Here is a 21,171-nt window from a genome sequence, read left to right as displayed (position 1 = left end):
TTAAAAAAAAAAAAACACCCCAAGGACTTTTGGCAGCCATTACAGCTGTGAATTGTTTTGAATAAGATTCTACCAACTTTAAACAACTCCTAGGGCAGCGTTTCCCAAACTAGGGGTGCACGTTTTGGTTTTTGCCCTAGCGCTACACAGCTGCTTCAAATAATCAAAGCTTGATGATATGTTGTTTATTTGAATCAGCTGTATAATGCTAAGACAAAATCCAAAATGTGCACCCCTTGGGGTCCCCAGGACCGAGTTTGGGAAAAGCTGTCTTAGGGCAACATTTATCCATTGTTTTTGTCAAAATTGCTCAAGCTCAGTAAATTGAGTTGTAATTCATTGATGGACAGCAATATTCATACCTTGTCTCTGAAATGTAAGTCAGGACTGAGGCTGGAACACTCAACACCTCTTGGAAAAGCTATTCTGGTGTGTCTTTTGCATAAAACATTGTGTAATTGCCCCACTGAAAAATACAACTCTATCCCAGGGTTTTAAGAAGACTAAGGGGTGTATTCATCTAACTTTTTACCTGGGTTTTGCTCCTTTCATATTTCTTTTGGATCCTGACAAACTCCCCAGCCCCTGGCGGTGGCAAGCATACATGATGCTGCCACCACAAAAATTGAAAATACAATGGCACACAGAGGCAGATCTGACTCATTATCTCAATGTCAATGACATCAGCATGCTTTTATATGCTAGTGTCAACATTATTTTTATATATATTATCCATTGATGGTAAAAGTATTTGAATATGCACAAAAGGGGAGAAAACAAACTAAATAAATAAATACATTTGCTTTTAAATGGAGTACTCCCTCCCAAAATTTGGAAAATGTTCTTTCACTTTGGAAATGTGGACTAGATTGTGTACATTGGTAGGAAAAAAATCCTAGGTAATATAATTTTTTTAACATTTTTTTGCAGCAAAATCTGAAGACTTTGACTTGGCATTCACTGTAAGGTAGTATGGTTCAATTTGTCACAGGTGTGACAATGAGCCTCCATTGCTTATTATGCATGCTTCTACCTTGCTAATTGAATGATTGATCCTGTAATTGGCGCTGGAGAGGATGGCTGCTGTTTCATGGGCTCTTAACCAACCATGCTATTTTGTTTGTTTTTTCTGTCACATTTTTCGTAACTTATTTTGTACATAATTTTGCTGCTACCATCTCTTATGACCGAAAAGAGCTTCTGGAAATCAGAACAGCGATTACTCACCTTGAACTGGGTGAAGAATTTCTCTTTAATGAGTCGGATGAGAGGGATTTACTCCAGACACGCAAACAGGCCCTCCTCCCCGTCATTCGCACGAGGAAGAGACGGCAAAGATATTGCGGAAAGAGATAGAGGTGCCTTGTGAGGATCCGCTGATGAGTGGCTAATCTGCCCTTGCCATCCGTAGTACTGGAAAATAAATTGGACGAGCTAAAAGCACGTATATCCTACCAACGGAACATTAATAACTGATATCTTGTGTTTCACCGAGTCGTGGCTGAACGACGACATGAATAGAGTATATCATGATAAGCTGTAGACCACACTATCTACCTAGAGAGTTTTCATCTGTATTTTTGAAAGCTGTCTATATACCACTACAGACCGATGCTGGCACTAAGACCGCACTCAATGAGCTGTATACCGCCATAAGCAAATAGGAAAACGCTCATCCAGAGGTGGTGCTCCTAGTGGCCGGGGACTTTAATGCAGGGAAACTTCACAAAGCCGCAGGGCCAGATGAATTACCAGGACGTGTACTACGAGCATGCGCTGACCAACTGGCAAGTGTCTTCACTGACATTTTCAACCTCTCCCTGTCTGAGTCTGTAATACCAACATGTTTCAAGCAGACCACCATCGTCCCTGTGCCCAAGAACACTAAGGTAACCTGACTAAATGACTACCGACCCGTAGCACTCACGTCTGTAGCTATGAAGTACTTTGAAAGGCTGGTCATGGCTCTCATCAACACCATTATCCCAGAAACCTTAGACCCACTCCAATTTGTATACCGCCCCGACAGATCCACAGATGATGCAATCTCTATTGCACGCCACACTGCCCTTTCACACATGGACCAAAGGAACACCTATGTGAGAATGCTATTCATTGACTACAGCTCAGTGTTCAAAACCATAGTACCCTCAAAGCTCATCACTAAGCTAAGGACACTGGGACTAAACACCTCCCTTTGCAACTGGATACTGGACTTCCTGACGGGCCGCCCCAAGTGGTAAGAGTAGGTAACAATACATCCGCCATGCTGATCCTTAACACTGGGGACCCTCAGGGGTGCGTGCTCAGTCCCCTCCTGTACCCCCTGTTCACTCATGACTGCACGGCCAGGCACGACTCCAACACCATCATTAAGTTTGCGGATGACACAACAGTGGAAGGTCTGATCACCAGCAACAACGAGACAGCATATAGGGAGGAGGTCAGAAACCTGGTCGTGTGGTGCCAGGACAACACCCTCTCTCTCAACGTGATCAAGACTAAGGAGATGATTGTGGACTACAGGAAAAGGAGGACCAAGCATGCCCCCATTCTCATCGACGGGGCTGTAGTGAAGCAGGTTGAGAGCTTCAAGTTCCTTGGTGTCCACATCACCAACAAACTAATATGGTCCAAGCACACCAAGACAGTCGTGAAGAGGGCACGACAACCTATTCCCCCTCAGGAGACTTAAAAGATTTGGCATGGGTCCTCAGATCCTCAAAAGGTTCTACAGCTGCACCATCGAGAGCATCACTGCCTGGTATGGCAACTGCTCGGTCTCCGATCGCAAGGCACTACAGAGGGTAGTGCGTACGGCCCAGTACATCCCAGCTTCCTGCCATCCAGGACCTCTATACCAGGCGGTGTCAGAGGAAGGCCCTAAAAATTGTCAGACCCCAGCCGCCCTAGTCATAGACTGTTTTCTCTGCTACCGCACGGCAAGCGGTACCGGAGCGCCAAATCTAGGTCCAAGAGGCTTCTAAACAGCTTCTACCCCCAAGCCATTGACTGTACCGGTAGCCCCTGTATATAGCCTCGCTATTGTTATTTTACTGCTGCTCTTAAATTATTTGTTACTTTATTTCTTATTTATTTAGGTATTTTTCTTAACTGCATTGTTGGTTAAGGTCTACACCTATTGTATTCGGCGCATGTGACAAATACAATTTGATTTAATTTCAGTGGTTGACTGTTTCCTTAAATAGGGTCTCTTTTTTTTAAGGTATGGCCGCATGGGGGAAAGGTGCATGTATGGGGAAATTGCTGTGTGGCCTGTTGTTAGTGTTTGACTGACTAAGTTTTTAGAGAATATATTTGATGTATCTTGATTTGAAATTAAATTCAAGTTTAGGTAGTGATTCCCTTGACCCTGCACCAAAACCTGTTTTTGTTTGTATATTTCACTGTGTTATCCTGTGTACTCTCTGACCAGGCTTAAAAGATAGTCTGATGTTTTGACTAATGGTGAAGGAGAAAATAATACAACTTGTTGACTTTATTTATCCACTCAACCCAAACTTTAAGAACCTACACCTGGAGTGGTGTAGGTTTGGCTAAACTTCTTTCTCTACTGCCTCACAGACCTTTCACTTTATATGTACTTTTGACCTTGAGCTTCATGTACATGAGGAAGCAGAGCCAACTATAGACGTATCTCAATCAAGTCAGGCACTGCAGATGATACAGGTATGATGATGGGAATTCGCATGACGATACTGGCATTCAGTACATTTGTTCTTCGCATGTGCTATCACCAGTATATGTCTAGGCGCTCTTGCTCGGGCACAGATCGACGTCCGTGCGATGAGCATGCGAGCAAACCTTCTAGCTGTGGGAAAACCGGCTAACGTCAACATGACACGCCCACTAACCAATGAGCGGCTATCATGCATACCGAATGTGCACAGTAGAACACGGGGCTATACTATCTGCACTACAGTATTCTAAAACCGAACGTTCTTCCTGCCTTATCGTCACAGTAGCTATTCTGAGTGAGACGTAATGGTAGTAGCATGTTATTGTTACCATGTTTAGCCTATTGTCCTTTTTATTGTTATTGCTGTTATCATTGTATCTTTTATTTATTACAATGTATACCATTCAATGTAGTTGTAGTGATGCTTTGGCAATATTAGCTCTATGTCTGTCATGCCAATAAAGCAATTTTGAATCTGAAAATAAATGGCTAATGGGAAATCTTGTCAATAAATAATTATTCCCCCAAAAAACTAAAACACACAGTTGGTGGAGAAACATACTTTTCCAAATAAAACCAAGACTACATTTATCTCTCTAGTTAGTCAATGGATGACTGAAATCGATTTGGACTTTAGATTTTATTCATTCAAAAGCACACGTTCTTGCTTAATTTCTGAAAATGCTTCAATATGTTCCTTTCTTCCATTTTGAATTTTATTTTCTCTGAAATTGTTGATCAACCATCATTTAAAAAGCTGGGGAGAAGACAGTCTTCTTCCAAAGTTCTCAAGTCTGCTACATCCTTCTGTGGCTATCAGAGTAAATCCAGAGTAAACTGAACTTCGTTTGAGAAAATTCCTTTGCCGTCTGTAGAAAGATTCTACTACTGATATACATCAAAAGCTACTGGCAGTGGTGGAAAAAGTACTCAATTGTCATACTTGAGTAGAAGGAAAGATACTTTAATAGAAAATGACTCAGGTAAAAGGGAGTCACCCAGTAAAATACTACTTGAGTAAAAGTCAAAGTATTTGGTTCTAAATATACATAAGTATCATGTAAATGTATAAACCATTTAAAATGTCTTATATTAAGCAAACCAGACAGCACAATTTTTATTGTATTTTTTATTGGCAAATATCCAGGGGGACGCTCAGACATAATTTACAAATAAAGCATTTGTGTTTAGAGAGTCAGATCAAAGGCAGTATGGATGACCAGGGATGTTCTCTTGATAAGTGTGCGAATTGGACTGTTTTCCTGTCAAAATGTAATGAGTACTTTTGGGTGTCAGGGAAAATGTATGGTGTAAAAAGTACATTATTTTCTTTAGGAATGTAGTAAAGTAAAAATATGCAAAAATATAAATAGTACAGTAGAGATACCACAAAAAACTACTTAACTAAAAATACTTGAAAGTACTACTTAAGTACTTTACACTACTGGGTAGTAGGACAACACCAGATAATAGTAATATAACATTATGTGATGCCATGAGTAGAATAATAGAATATTCCATGTTTTTGATCATACCCTCACATTAACAATGCTGTTCAAACAAAAGCTAACAATGTATGGAAAATGACTTGTGTCCCACAATAGGGGACTAAACACAAGCTTTTATATGGTCCTGTGGGGTATGAACTGGTATTAACTAGCTTTAACTGGTTTGTCCGGCTGTGCCTCATTCTCCTAGGTGCAGTTGGATGCCACATAAAGCCCATTACTATCGTATAGGTAAGACTAAACACAGGAAGGCAGGCCGGAGGACGCCTAAACCATATGTAATATGGTAAAAGTCACGTGTGACTAAGGGTATATAAGATGACAGCAGTATCCTGTATGTGTACTGGTATAATTAATTATAAAGTAATTGATTTGGTCTATAAATAATATTGTTAAATACAGAGATGCCAGTCACATCACTGTGATTCCCAAGTGGAAACAGTGATTCATTAATCTGTGAACAAATATTTCAGAGAGAATAACCCAGATCATTTGAATGGGCTGATACTATTTTTGCATCTCAGCTGTGGGAATTTCAGCTGTGTCGCTCTGGTTAGGGACAGAAAACCACCTCATCCTGTCCAGACAACTGCAAATAGATGTATCAAACCTCTTCTTTATATGAATATAGGCATATAAAGGTAGACACAAAAAATGCATTTCACAGACCGACATATAGTAGAATAAAAACACAATAAATATTAGTTGCTCTAGTTTGAGGTGGTTGTCACCTCTTCTTGAAAGTCCTGAGTCATTACTGTCTTATGGCAGACTGAAGTCTGCAAAGCAGTAGCCGTAGCCCAAGTGTTTTCTAGGGCCTGTAACATGTTTGTTCTTGGGACAATGGAGAGGGGGAGATGGGAAACCTGTTACATCAGTACAACAGAAAGGAGTGCAGGTGCCTTCACAGGGAGGGGCCTAGCTGATGACAGACGACGTGACCTTGCCTTTGCTTTCCACCATTCTACATCCCCATAGACTGTTCTTGAAGGGTTGAGTGAGCATCGGAAACAACAATATTCCAAAAGTACCTGGAGAAATATTTGCCATACATTTTCAGCCTTATCATCATTTGAGCTCATTGAACTTGATTTAATCAAAGACTGCATACTAGAAAGAGGAGAGTTAGTATACCAAGAGGTTTGGCAAAGCTGGAGTGTATCAAGAGAAGTTAAAGAAATATTTGTGATCGTCCATTTGTTGCCTTATCATCATTTGAGATTATTTCATCACCTGCATACTTGGAAGAGGAGAAAAGTAAGTAGGCCTTTTTTTCAGTTACTGAGATTATTGATTTCTCATGGTCTATTTTGTTAAGTCTTTTGTTGTTCCTTGGCTTGCTGGAAAGAAACTTAACATTGATTTACCAGTTGTTCAATAAAAATAAGTCATTCTTGAATGATTTGTGAGCTCTTCAGACACTCAAACCATTGATGTTTCATTATAAAGCAGTGGGAGATTGATTAAATTGTTTAGTCAGTACTACTTGTAAACAACATCTTCATTTACTTCTTTGTCTACATTTTATGAGTTGCAAATGTACACAGACACAGGCTACAAGATTTCTCCCACATCATATGACCGAGTGCCTTTCACATTTTGGGCCCCTTCACATCTTTTGCTGTTGAATTCTAACATCTGCCTCCATGTTTTCCCACAGATTTGAATACTTCAGAGGCACCACTATCAAATTGATTTCAAACAACTGGATCCATCCTTTTCTACAGATCTCAGTACATTTTAAAAAGGCACCACCAGCAGACCATTCAAGATGGATAAGTTCCGTATGATGTTCCAGTTCCTCCAATCCAACCAGGAGTCCTTTATGAATGGCATCTGTGGTATCATGGCCCTAGCTAGCGCCCAGCTCTACTCAGCCTTCGAGTTTAGCTGCCCTTGTATCCCAGAGTACAACTACGCCTATGGGATTGGACTACTGGTTATCCCACCTATATGGTTCTTCCTACTAGGGTTCGTGTTGAATAACAATGTTTCGATGTTAGCCGAGGAGTGGAAAAGACCGACAGGGAAGAGGGTGAAGGATCCGACGATCCTTCGTTACATGTTCGTTTCGATCACCCAGCGGTCCTTGATCGCGCCCATGGTGTGGATATCTGTGACTCTTATGGACGGGAAGAGCTTCCTGTGTGCGTTCAGCGTCAACTTGGACATTCGTCAGTTTGGGAATTCTACCCTTATTGAGGGAATGACGGAAGTGGAGATTGTTAAATTGTTAGCGAAGATTCCGTGCAAGAATATCTTCGATCAGCCCGAGGTGATATCGAGAGAAGCGGCATCGAGATATATCAAGTGTATATCCCAGGTAAGTTGTCGTTGGTAGTTTCCATATTTGCCTAGTTCACATTTAGATGCAGACAATCTCCTTCAAAATAAATGTTGTGTTAAATCCATTGTACATCAGTTGTCCAACCTAAGTGTGAACCGGGCCATTGGTTCAAAGTAAGTTTGTTGTAGTGGTAAAGCAAGGTCTTTGTTTACGTATTATCATCATGTGTTTCCCTGTAGGCTTTTGGCTGGGTATTCCTGCTGATGATGACCTTAGCAGCCTTCATGATACGAGCCATCCGACCCTGCTTCACCCAAGCTGCCTTCCTCAAGACCAAATACTGGTCTCACTACGTTGACATCGAACGCAAGCTCTTCGACGAGACGTGCAAGGAGCACGCCAAGACCTTCGCCAAGGTCTGCATCCAGCAGTACTTCGAGAGCATCAGCGGCGACATGCACAGCTTCCACAAGCACCGGTCAAGCAAAGATGATAGCGACGATGATGATGATGACAAGAAGAAGAGCGACGAGGACAAGCTTCTCGGGATCCGCGACCAGGACAATATGAATAAAGTTCTGTGGAATTGGCACAGGTGTAAGCCGCCTCTGGCCCTGAGGAAGGAACAGCCGGATGGAGAATCCCATGAAGGGCTCATACCAAATGGAGATGTCCATGGAGTCAGTGAAGGGCCAAATGGATATCCTAACCGTCACGCTCCCGATTTGCCTAAGAGGGAATGGGCGGTATACTACAGCAAAGTTTGAACATTTCAAAAGAGGAAAAAGCACCATTCACTGTGGCATGGATATTAAGCACTGATTAACTATTTAGACTGATAAGACTGATTGTCCTTAAGATTTAGACTGTGGTTTAAAGATAGTAGTGAAGTCCTTTTTGTGGTGTGATTATTTATAATAATTCATATTTTGATGGAGGGCTTAGTTGGAAATGTTTCCTGGCATCCAACATCAAACACTCCCACATTGGCACTTTTGTTGTTCCTTGGTTTCAGGATGGTTACCCCCAAAGGGGGAACCTTACTTGAGTTTTTGTACATAATGTGTCAGAAATGTCATGTTGTACAGTCTGTTTGTTGTTATTACTGCTATGTGTAGACTTTTGAAAAATTCTTTATCAATTAAACCAAACATCAAATGGCTCCTTGTAGAATCTCGATTAAATGTTTCCTTTAGCCTAACGCTACTGTGGTTGACTAAATTCATAACTTTTTTACTCATCCTAGCTTACATAAAAAGCATAATTCTGAGATCAACCCCCCCAAAAAGTGTTTGTAAGATTTTATTTCGTTTTCCTACCAGGAAATACAGTAGAAGTCAGAAGTTTACATACACCATACACATTTAATCCTAGCAAAAAGTCCCTGTCTTAGGTCAGTTAGGATCACCACTTTATTTTAAGAATGTGAAATGTCAGAATAATAGTAGAGAGAATGATTTTATTTCAGCTTTTATTTCTTTCATCACATTCCCAGTGGGTCAGAAGTTTACATACACTCAATTAATATTTGGTAGCATTGCCTTTAAATTGTTTAACTTGGGTCAAACATTTTGGGTAGCCTTCCACAAGCTTCCCACAATAAGTTGGGTGAATTTTGGCCCATTCCTCCTGACAGAGCTGGTGTAACGGAGTCAGGTTTGTAGGCCTCCTTGCTCGCACACACTTTTTCAGTTCTACCCACAAATTTTCTATAGGATTGTCAGGGCTTTGTGATGGCCACTCCAATACCTTGACTATGTTGTCCTTATGTCATTTTGCCACAACTTTGGAAGCATGCTTGGGGTTAATGTCCATTTGGAAGACCCATTTGCGACCAAGCTATAACTTCCTGACTGATGTCTTGAGATGTTGCTTCAATATATCCACATAGTTTTCCTACCTCATGATGCCATCTATTTTGTGAAGTGCACCAGTCCCTCCTGCAGCAAAGCACCCCCACAACATGATGCTGCCACCCCCGTGCTTCACGGTTGGAATGGTGTTCTTCGGCTTGCAATCCTCCCCCTTTTTCCTCCAAACATAACGATGGTCATTATGGCCAAAAAGTTCTATTTTTGTTTCATCAGACCAGAGGACATTTCTCCAAGAAAGAAGTACGATCTTTGTCCCCATGTGCAGTTGGAAACCGTAGTCTGGCTTTTTATGGCGGTTTTGGAGCAGTGGCTTCTTCCTTGCAGACCGGCCTTTCAGGTTATGTTGATATAGGACTCGTTTTACTGTGGATATAGATACTTTTGTACCTGTTTCCTCCAACATCTTCACAAGGTGCGTTGCTGTTGTTCTGGGATTGATTTTCACTTTTCGCACCAAAGTACGTTCATCTCTAGGTTGGCCTTGAAATACATCCACAGGTACACCTCCAATTGTCTAAAATGATGACAATTAGCCTATCAGAAGCTTCTAAAGCTATGACATAATTTTCTGGAATTTTCCAAGCTGTTTAAAGGCACAGTCAACTTAGTGTATGTAAACTTATGACCCACTGGAATTGTGATACAGTGAATTGTAAGTGAAATAATCTGTAACAATTGTTGGGAAAATTACTTAGATGTCCTAACCGACTTGCCAAAACTATAGTTTGTTAACAAGAAATTTGTGGAGTGGTTGAAAAACGGGTTTTAATGACTCCAACCTAAGTGTATGTAAACTTCCGACTTCAACTGTATGCATGCAGCATTGGTGTGATCAACTTGGCTCTGAGAGGTTCCACAACAAAGATATTGTAATTCCAAAACCAATGAGCCTTCGAGTCAGAATTATGCTGTTGGGTGCGCCTCATGCTTGTGGAATCAACTTTTGTCTTCCTTAAAAGCATTGTTGTTTCTTTGCTAAACCCATTGTAGAATACCAAACAAGAGATCAGAATGCCCTGAATGCTGGCTTAAAGGCTACCATGAGTAGTACTGTTTGTATTAGTGGCATTTTGCAAACAATCAATGATTTAAACATCTTTTCATACTCTAATGCTGACCGATAGTGTTAGATTGTTGTTCTGGAATGTTTTTTGACACACTGAAAATAAACTTTTATTGATTGAGTGTCACAATTCTGTCAAACAGAATTTACAAATTGAAGAACATCTGTCAACTGTAACCCAGATACTAAAACATCAGCATACTGTATGTAATTTCATATGGTATTTACAGTTGTGACTCAATTAAGGCTTATCAGAATTCCAGGCCTTCTCTCAACCATGACAAGTGTCCTCATGACTCACGATGACCTGATATTCCATCTCACTCAGTCATTGCATGCAAACTGGACACACACACACACACACACACACACACACACACACACACACACACACACACACACACACACACACACACACACACACACACACACACACACACACACACACACACACACACACACACACACACACACACACACACACAGCCATAACAATTTACATGATGGGATAGAAACAAGGTCAGGATTTGCATCTCTCTCTCTCGTTTCATCCTATCCCCAAGCTTTCAGGTAAAGTGCTTTTTAATCAGTCAGGTAGCCTTTTGGCAATCAATGTTTACTTCACTTTATCTGTCATGAAGCTTTTAAAATAACATTTCTTAAAACGCCATTTATTTATTTCATTACATATGCATGGCGATAGATTACATTTATCCTCATATATCAGTGAGTTGTTCACGGTTTGACATAACACTGATCTCCCATAGCATACCACTAGAGGGTAGAAAAACTCCAAATACCAAACCTAACCTCCCAAAGCTGCTTGTCAACACTATTGAGGTGTAAAAGAATGGTCAACACCCTGCTCATTTTTAAATCACAGGACACCAGATACAAGCATTTCGCTACACCCACAATAAGTCAGAAATTTGATTTGAGGATGTTAATGGAGCCTAGGGCATCCTTATAAATCAAAAACGTCCGTATCGACTGAACATCTTCATCTTGTTTTGTACTACACTCTCGTGGAAGCGTTGAACAGAGTAGCTGATTTGGTTCCGGGAGCAGAGATTCATCTTGGACCGACAGACAATACAGCTGTGCTCTGGATAATGGTGATGTCATAATTATAGGATAATGAGAATGTAATGAATCCCCCGGATCCCACGGAAGCCTCCACTTCCTCCTCATAGCAGCTCATCCCAGATCAGTTTGGGCTGTATAGCCAACTGGTATGACCATAGGGCGTAGCTATAGAGCAGATCTGGGAACAGGGTATCCTCCCACACACTGGTCATTTTCATTAGTAAGAAAACAACAGTTTCTCATTAGATAGGTTCAGGGAGTCACTCCCTCCCTGGTATGCTATGGGAGAGCAGGGTATCGTCGGACAGGGACACAGTGTCCCTCGATGTGCGGGGGAGCTAGGGTCAGTCTGTCCTATCTGGTGTATTTCTCCTGTCTTATCTGGTGTCCTGTGTGATCTTAAGTATGCTTCCTCGAATTCTCCCATCTCTCTCTCTCTTTCTCTCTCTCTCTCTCTCTTCCTCTCCCCTCCCGGAGGACCTGAGCCCTAGGACCGGACCATACCTCAGCACTACCTGGCCTGAGGACTCCTGAATGACCCCTCCCTAGTCCACCTGGTCATGTTGCTGATCCAGTTTCTGCTGTTCTGCCTGAGGCTATGGAACTCTGACCTGTTCAGCGGACCTGGTGTTTTGACCACCTCTCTCTCTTTATATTGCACCTGCTATCTCGACCTCTGAATGCTCAGCTATGAAAAGCCAACTGACATTTACTCCTGAGATGTTGGCCTGTTGCACCCTCTATAACCACTGTGAATATTATTTGACGATGCTATAATGGCCATGTACTCTTATAATCTCCATCTGGCACAGCCAGAAAAAGACTGGTCTCCGTCTAGGTTCCTGCCTTTCTAGTGAGTTTTTCCTAGCCACCGGGCTTCTACATCTGCATTGCTTGCTCTTTGAGGTTTTAAGCTGGGTTTCTGTATAATCACTTTGTGACATCTGCTGATGTAAAAAGGGTTTTCTAGAAAAACAATATGACAGAAAAACAAATGATTTCACGTGTTTTTGGAACACTGCACGTGATCACGTTTTCACGTGTAGTTTCATGTTGTCACATGTTATCACATTAACTTCACATAAGATCACATGATAACATGAAAACGTGTTTTTGGAATACCTCACATGTGAAATTCATCTGTTTTTCCCCCATAAGGGCTGTTTTAGTCTGTTTTCTTCCGTTTGGTGCCAAATGAACATGGCCCAGGGAACCAGGAAAGCACATATCCTCCTTCCTAGCTCCCTACCCTACAGCCCAAATCCTGCAGCTGTTGTCTCTGAGGCCTGCTGGTCTGGCAGGACTGACGTGTGGGGGTGGAAGGATGGATGTCTCTGGCCATCTTTCGCTCTCTAGTATTTGTCTTTCTTTCTGCTTTCTCTTGATCTCTCTTTCTCTGTATTTCCCTCTCTCTCTCTCTCTCCCTCCAACCCTGCTCCTGTCTCTCTACCAACATGATAGCAACACGTTTATATATAGACTATAGATCCAAGAGAAACAAAACTGGAAAATAATCAGAGCTTCGACTGACAGAGCTAGCTTCTCAATCCCCCTATATGCGTTGGCTGTGGTAGCCATATTGGTTTTGTTGCCAAGTGATAGTTTTGTTTTGACTAAAAGGGTTGGCTGCTGGCCTTCCCTTCACCCTGCCTGGCTTTGCATTGCTGGGCTGCAACGTACATATAGCACATAATTCATGAGAGACTGGGTTGTTGTCTGGACAGCAGCAGTGCACATGTCACTGATCCGGCCCTCCTTGTCTTTCCTGCAAGACTACAACACACACCGTATCCAGTCGTCTCATTCGTCAATGTCTAGCCCCCCTGCCTACCCTCCTGCCTATGCCTGTTTTCATCTCTCCCAGGGAGAGAGGGAGAGAGACATGGATTGGAGGATGGAGGGAGAGGGGAGGGCCCAAAGGAGAGGGAGGGGGAGGAGGGAAACGAGAGTTGCGAGGCAAAGGACTGGTCACATGACTAACAGCCAGAGCTCTGTTTACAAACCAAAGAGAGAGAGAGAGAGAGAGACTCTTGTATTGAATTGAGAGAGGCAGAGGCAGAAATATAGGAACAGCAGCAGCAATAGCAGAAGCAGCAGAGGAGGATCGAGGCAGATTTCTAGACCACCATTATGGATTGAGACGGAGAGGGAGCCCTGCCACCATGACCAGGCCAGCTGGAGGTGGGAGACTGTCTTTGTCTCAACATTCTTCTCAATCGAAGCAGCAGATGGTTAGAGGGAGAGTAGGAACTTCCCCCTCCTAAATACACACACACACATACACACTAGCAAAAATATCCCAGCTAGAAGACTGTTCTTTGTTTGTGTTTTGGGGAATCATGTTTTTCCTGCTGTGAAGAGTACGCTCTACCCCCCTAGTAGATCAGAGCACTGATGGAGGAGAGGAAGAGGAGGAGAAGAGAGGGCAGACAGAGGGGATAAGGCTTGTGAAAATCTCTCAGTTCAGAAGGATTTGGAGGGGGACAAAGCAGGGACGAATACCTCCCACACTGGAATAAGAGCAGGGACTCTGTCGTTTGGAATGGTTTTCTGTCACTGTGATGAACTGGATAGTTGTTGTTTACCGGATTGCAATTTATCTGGCTGTTTTTCTCCTGAATGCAAGTTGTTTTGATTGTGAGGAAAGGAAATGTGGGTTGTTTTGCTCAGTGTTGAGAGCAGATTTCACCACTTCAACAGTGGACATTGACATGAGGTAAGAGCCATGTGACTAAACTGATTTCTTCGTCTCTCTCTGACAGTCATCATTTGGACGTCATCGTTAATGTTGAGAGAGGAGAAGGAGCACACACGAGGACTGCAGCACTCCCAATCCCACATCTCCCAATCCTAACCCTCGGGAGCTAATCCAGATTTGGGAATGTCGCGCATGGATTGCTGAGTGGACAAAACCGCACAGCCAGAATCTGCACAATCTTCTTCTCGGAATTCTGATCATCTTCATGGTTTTGTTTTTGGACGATCCACCACAACCAAAACCACCCCAGCGACTCGTTTGTCTTCTTTTAGCCCCAGTTTAGAGACTGATTTTGGGCTTCCGGGCGTCGGGGTAACCTGGTAGTTTGGCCCTCACACAGGTCCAGCCTTCTCCTGACAGGGCCTGGATTTACTGCTGCAGTCCTGGGAGTCAGATTTCATGCAACCATTCCAATGGTGTAACGGTAAGTGTTTTTCCTCAACCTTCTGCCAAGTCAATGTAATGCAGTCCGTAGTTTACACAGCCTGTGTGTTCCACTATACCTCTCCCTTCAACTCTTTACTTACTGCTAACAGAGCTTCTGGAATTGATATGCTTGAGAAATGACGAAATTGAATGTGGGTTCAGTTGGGTTTGTCGAAAGGGGTGAAACGGCACTCAAAATAATGATATTTTCCAGGGTCATGTTTAGTTAGTTATGTATAGGCTACATAGCAACCATCATGTAACTAATGGTACTACTAGAGGTTGTTTAGCTATTCTCTCTCTCTCTCTCTCTCTCTCTCTCTCTCTATATATATATATATATATATATATATATACCTAGCTGGTCTCTGCATATGGTTCATTCTACATCTGAGAAAATAAACTGTCTATGTAACCATGTTCTATTCTAAGACCCCCCCCACTCCCATTCCCCCCTCCCTTTACCCCAATGTCAAATTAATGACCCCATACCCCCCACTGTGCTCAAGCTGTACCCGTTCTATCACTCCAAATTAAGTGACACGGCCATGGCCGTTAAAACAGACTGGCAAAGAGAGGGGGGTAAGGGGGCATCTGGTCCGTGGCGAGGCAAATTCACAAGAACAGAACACATGGGGCATATGGGTATAAGTGGTGCTTCCTGGTTACCATTGTCTTGCCAAATGGTGCCTCAGTCCCGAGAGTGTTGTGTGTCTGTTCATGAAAAGGCTAGCTAAAGCCCCCAACCAACCCCCACCCATGACACACACACAGCCCACAGGCCAGCCACCTAGTCTGTGAAGGGGAGTCTGTGGAACAGATGGCGTACCGACGGAAGTGGAGCCACCTTACTCCATGTTGGTTTAGTTCACTGCTAATTACGTGCCTCGGCTCCAGTCAGAGCAGAGCAATACAGAGCAGTATGGGTGGGATGAGAGCCAAATACCAGGCAGTCACTTCCCCCTCCCTCCTCACCAAATATTGACCTTGTCGTTTGAATTGTCAATACAAGGCTTACTAGGCTTTCTAACATGCAGCCCTAGATAGTAAAACACATGTTGATGGCTCTTGTGTCCTACATGGAGGATATAATGGAGATGTATTGTCTAAGGGAGGAATACCATACAATAAGCAATGCAGTTATAACAGGAGCCCTATGTTTAGATTGAAAAATATTAGTCCATATATAAATATGTCTCTAGTTATAACACCTACATGAGAAGTGAATCAGCGAGAGAATCTGTGTTCCATTTTAGAGTCTCTCTCTCCTGTTTTAAAAGGTGTGTAAACAAGAAGCTGTGAGCCGTTTGCATGTGGGGATATGTCTCCGGCTCCTCTGTTTTCAGAGGGGAAAACATATGAGTATTTATAACACTTCCATTATATGGTAAGTGAGGTAAGCTGTGACATGTTTTCGTTCAAGTCCCTCTATTGTTTTGACAATCTCTTTCATGACAACAAGCTGTGTGCAAATATTTTTCTTCTTCTCAGGATGCCTGTGGTTTAGGTCTCCAGCACTTTGAGAAGTACTGTGGACTTAGCAAGATGGATACCACTTATCACCTGCCGCTCAATGTCTACGTGATAGTGCTGGGCATCGGCCTGTTCGTCTTCATGCTCAGCCTCATCTTCTGCTGCTACCTCTTCAGGTATGTAGGGTCATCACTAGCTGGAACAGCCACAAAGTGATAAACCCTGCCTATTTCTACAATTTAACATCTGAATTTAAGCCTAACCCTAACATTAACCACACTGCTAACCTTATGCCTAACCTTAAATTAAGACCAAAAAGCTAGTTTTTGTGCTCATCCATTTTTATGATATAGTGTATTTTGACTTTGTGGCTGTGCCACCTATTGGAAACCGTCGGGGGAAGGACCTAAACAAAGATGGCTGCTGGCTGGTTGCCATTGCAATCAGGATATTAACATGTAGATTTATCCACATGGAGGCTTCACTTATCATGCTTCAAGAGCCTTTATTTAATTACGTATTATCATATTATAGGCCTATGATATTATTTATATACAGTACCAGTCAAAAGTTTGGACACACATACTCATTCCAGGGTTTTTCTTTATTTTTTACTATTTTCTACATTGTAGAATAATAGTGAAGACATCAAAACTATGAAATAACACATATGGAATCATGTAATAACCAAAAAAGTGTTAAACAAATCAAAATATATTTTATATGTGAGATTCTTCAAAGTAGCCACCCTTTGCGTTGATGACAGCTTTGCACACTCTTGGCATTCTCTCAACCAGCTTCATGAGGTAGCCACCTGGAATGCCTTTCAATTAACTAGTGTGCCTTGTTAAAAGTTAATTTGTGGAATTTCTTTCCTTAATGCGTTTGAGACAATCAGTTGTGTTGTGACAAGGTAGCGGTGGTATACAGAAGATAGCCCTATTTGATAAAAGACCAAGTCCATATTATGGCAAGAACAGCTCAAATAAGCAAAGAGGAACGACAGTCCATCATTACTTTAAGACATGAAGGTCAGTCAATCTGGAAAATGAAGAACTTTGAAAGTTTCTTCAAGTGCAGTCGCAAAAACCATCAAGCGGTATGATGACACTGACTCTCATGAGGACCACCACAGGAAAGGAAGACCCAGAGTTACCTCTGCTGCAGAGGATAAGTTCATTAGAGTTACCAGCTTCAGATTGCAGCCCAAATAACTGCTTCACAGAGTTCAAGTAACAGACACATCTCAACATCAACTGTTCAGAGGAGACTGTGTGAATCAGGCCTTCATGGTCGAATTGCTGCAAAGAAACCACTACTAAAGGACACCAACAGGAATAAGAGACTTGCTTGGGCCAAGAAACATGAGCAATGGACATTAGACTGATGGAAATCTGTCCTTTGGTCTGATGAGTCCAAATTTGAGAGTTTTTGTTCCAACTGCTGTCTCTTTGTGAGACACAGAGTAGGTGAACGGATTATCTCCACATGTGTCGTTTCCACTGTGAAGCATGGAGGAGGAGGTGTGATGGTGCTTTGCTGGTGACACTGTCTGTGATTTATTTAGAATTCAAGTCACACTTAACCAGCATGGCTACCACAGCATTCTGCAGCGATACGCCATCCCATCAGGTTTGCGCTTAGTGGTATTATCATTTGTTTTTCATTAGGACAATGACCCGACACACCTCCAGGTGGTTTAAGGGCTATTTGACCAAGAAGGAGAGTGATGGAGTGCTGCATCAGATGACCTGGCCTCCACAATCACCTGACCTCAACCCAATTGAGATGGTTTGGGATGAGTTGGACTGCAGAGTGAAGGAAAAGCAGCCAACAAGTGCTCAGCATATGTGGGTACTCCTTCAAGATTGTTGGAAAAGCATTCCAGGTGAAGCTGGTTGAGAGAATGCCAAGAGTGTGCAAAGCTCTCATAAAGGCAAAGGGTGGATACTTTGGAGTATCTCAAATATAAAATATTAGATTTGTTTAACACTTTTTTGGTTACTACATGATTCCATGTGTTATTTCATAGTTGATGTCTTCACTATTATTCTACAATGTAGAAAATAGTAAAAAATAAAGAAAAACCCTTGAATGAGTAGGTGTGTCTAAACTTTTGACTGCCACTGTATATTACATTATGTTGGTATATTACACTGTTAATGCATCAGTTGTTATATTCTACATTTTAACAAAGCACCATGCAATGTAAGCAATAAATACCAAGTCCGACATACAGTGCCTGTCTAGGTCAAGGGGTGTGAATACTTTGAGGGCACTGTATAAGATAGGCCATTGGAATACCCTGCATTTTAAAGTGATGCTACAGAGGTTTTGTATAATTGTGCCCAATTGTGTACTATGTCATCCATTTTGTGTACGTTATTTCCCCCCCACCCCTCAAATAAGAAATGTTATGAATTCCAATTCGCACAATATGTTTCAAATTTGTAAGTGCTTAAGTTCCCGGACTCCATCTTTAAACACGGCCATTTTGTATTTGTCTCTTTGTAGGTTGAAACAGCAAGGGACGAGGGAGCAGTTCAGCTACAATGAGGTAGGCCTATCACTACACGAGCACATGTAGCACTGGGGTCTGACCAGGGTTCAACTACTTCTACAGTATTTCACACTGTCTGTTGTGGTCAGCGTGTGTTGAAACACAACGCCCACTACTCATTATAGTTAACCTTCATTACGTCAACCCTGGATTTGTACCAATACCCGTGTGTGTCAAGCAGCTTATAGCTCACTCTAACACATGTACAAACTGCTTTTTTGATTCTTTTTCGTTCTCAATAGGTGGTTCTTAAAGGGGCAGGCAAGAAGCTGAGCCTTCTAGGAGTAAGTCGTGTTATTCTGTGTGACGTTTTTATTTCAATGCAGATTGTTTGGAAAATAATGTCACATTTTCTGAACCATTTCTGTGTGGCTCGTGTTATCTGCTTGGGAAACCCCCGTGGCGATGCAATGCCTTTGATTTAACCTGGTGTTGAGTGTTTGAATGGGAACTCAGATGCATTTAACTCAGAGCGGGTTGACTCAATCATTTTTCTTGTAGATGTGACCACACACCCACACACACACACACACACACACACACACACAAACCCAATTTTTTCTTCTCGCCCTTAAAGCAAACGTGTGCAGTATGTTTGGAAGAGTTTCGGACCAGAGATGAGCTAGCCGTGTGTCCGTGTTCGCACGCATTTCACAAGAAGTGAGTTAACCATCAGGCTCTCCTTATAGACAAAGCTTACAAAATGTCAAGACATATGTGGTCATAATGACGTTCAATAAACTAACATGATTACATCATAAATCCTTCTGTTTCCATGCTCCCTTCCTTGGAAGTTAACATCCTCGTCAGATCAATGATTAGCTCATAGAAGAAAGGAAAAGGAATGAAGGACAGACAGAATAAATGAAGGATGCATCTCTATAATATTTGAACAGGTTATGCACTTTTGAGAACATCTCAGTCTATTTTGTGTGTCCCATCCAGGTGCCTGCTGAAGTGGCTGGAGATCCGCAGCGTGTGCCCCATGTGTAACAAGCCCATCCTCAGGCTCCACCCAGACCCCACACAGGGAACTGAGGGGCCCCAGGACCCAGAGGAGGTGTGAAGGACCCACAGGGGCCACCACGACCGCCATACGCACCTGTACACATTTACACGGAATTGATGGTCATTTTATGGACATCACACAGTCGATTGTATTCTTAAAGTGGCTTCCATGGTGTTAGTCTTTGACTGAGCATTAATCAATATGGCTGGGGTTTGGGTACTGTATATGGATGTTGATTACACCCGTCCAGGCCTTTCAGATCGTCAAGAAAGTCAACGATGTCCGAGGGGCAGGGCGCAAGAGAGTGTTTCGGGATCGGGCCCTACTAGTTTAGCAATGGAACCTAAAAACAAAACGATAACCTTAACCTTGAGGGATGTGGTGTTTGGAATTTGGCCCTAGTAGATTAGCAGTGGAGCTTCATAAAGCTGTTGTCTGTCCTCCCCCTTTAGATCAGTGAGAATGAGTAAAGGCTATATGGACACTCCTGACCCGAATATTCATTTTGCAGGTCAGCAGCGTACTAATAGTATCTCCAGTGAGAATGAGAGGAAAGTGACATAGGAACGGGAGCCACTTTAGAATACCGAGTTCTCCCCCAGTCTTTGGACGATGCCTGGTACAACACTGCCAGAAACAGCCAATCACAAACGACACATCAGGCATTCTGAGAAGGTCATTGGTCGAGTATCAGGATTGATGTAAATGGATACCTCTCATACCTCAGGGGTGTTACAATACAAGCCAGCACAAACATGCCATTCAATACCATGTGCCACACACAGAACATGTCCAATACTGCCAACTCCAACCTAGGTAACACTATACTGAGGTAGTCAAAACATTGGTCACGTTCCAGGCCGACTACATTGCCGCACGCAGCAACCAATGGTTCTATGCCATGTCATCGACTGCGCAGTCGTATGCGGTTAGCTGACATGTTAAACACTTATCCAGGTGTGGAGATCTGGTAAGCGACTGCAATGTAGTCGGTCTGGAACGCAGCCATTGAGATCTGGCAAGCGACTGCAATGTAGTCGGTCTGGAACGCGGCCACAGGCCGGAATCACAAAACCAGTCCAATACCAACATCACAGCAGCTCTCTGATGTACAGAACTATATATCCAGGAGTGTGTCTGAAATGGCACCCTATTCCTTACACAGTGCACTACCTTTGACCAGAACCCTATGCAGGCCCTGGTCAAAAGTAGTGTACTATATAGGGAATAGGGTGCCATTTGACACAAACCAGGTCCATAACCTCGAAGACTGATAGACAGCTAGTCTTGCCTGTATGTATGTATGTACGTAACGTTGTGATCCCCCATCTTGTAATTTTGTATCGTTTGTTGCTTTTAAATAAAATATGTTTCCTCTCTGTGGTGCATCTTGTGTAAATGATTAGTAGATGGTATATAAGACAAGA

At 42.5% G+C, this 21,171-nt stretch overlaps 2 protein-coding genes across 4 annotated transcripts; both read left to right on the top strand.

Annotated features, from left to right (window-relative positions):
- Nucleotides 1-6,874: 6,874 nt before the first annotated feature.
- Nucleotides 6,875-8,656, top strand: LOC106588603 (calcium homeostasis modulator protein 1). The gene is made up of 2 exons (XM_014177762.2): nucleotides 6,875-7,531; nucleotides 7,735-8,656. The coding sequence occupies exons 1-2, from the start codon at nucleotides 6,980-6,982 to the stop codon at nucleotides 8,260-8,262; spliced, it is 1,080 nt and encodes a 359-aa protein (XP_014033237.1). The 5' UTR covers nucleotides 6,875-6,979; the 3' UTR covers nucleotides 8,263-8,656.
- Nucleotides 8,657-13,476: 4,820 nt separating this feature from the next.
- LOC106588617 (RING finger protein 122) lies at nucleotides 13,477-21,123 on the top strand. 3 transcript variants are annotated; one of them, XM_014177783.2, is made up of 8 exons: nucleotides 13,477-13,699; nucleotides 14,281-14,700; nucleotides 15,983-16,089; nucleotides 16,194-16,351; nucleotides 18,690-18,732; nucleotides 18,978-19,019; nucleotides 19,313-19,395; nucleotides 19,681-21,123. In XM_014177783.2, exons 3-8 carry the CDS (start codon nucleotides 16,087-16,089, stop codon nucleotides 19,799-19,801), a joined length of 450 nt encoding a protein of 149 aa, XP_014033258.1. In that variant the 5' UTR covers nucleotides 13,477-13,699; nucleotides 14,281-14,700; nucleotides 15,983-16,086; the 3' UTR covers nucleotides 19,802-21,123. The 3 variants fall into 3 exon arrangements, with proteins under 3 accessions (XP_014033258.1, XP_014033275.1, XP_014033268.1); XM_014177800.2 differs by lacking the exon at nucleotides 15,983-16,089; XM_014177793.2 differs by lacking the exon at nucleotides 13,477-13,699 and having other exon boundaries at nucleotides 13,721-14,700.
- The last annotated feature ends 48 nt before the right edge of the window (nucleotides 21,124-21,171 follow it).

Source organism: Salmo salar, chromosome ssa02, assembly GCF_905237065.1.
Source record: "Salmo salar chromosome ssa02, Ssal_v3.1, whole genome shotgun sequence".
NCBI lineage: Eukaryota > Metazoa > Chordata > Actinopteri > Salmoniformes > Salmonidae > Salmo > Salmo salar.
Note: the sequence above shows the minus strand (reverse complement) of the source record. Positions and strands in the feature narration are given on the sequence as shown.

Coding starts and splice junctions, on each gene's coding strand:
- LOC106588603 (XM_014177762.2), top strand. CDS start 6,980: ATGGATAAGTTCCGTATGATGTTCCAGTTCCTCCAATCCAACCAGGAG. Junction 7,532..7,734: donor ATATCAAGTGTATATCCCAG/GTAAGTTGTCGT, acceptor GTTTCCCTGTAG/GCTTTTGGCTGGGTATTCCT.
- LOC106588617 (XM_014177783.2), top strand. Junction 18,733..18,977: donor AGCAGTTCAGCTACAATGAG/GTAGGCCTATCA, acceptor CGTTCTCAATAG/GTGGTTCTTAAAGGGGCAGG. Junction 19,396..19,680: donor TCGCACGCATTTCACAAGAA/GTGAGTTAACCA, acceptor TGTCCCATCCAG/GTGCCTGCTGAAGTGGCTGG.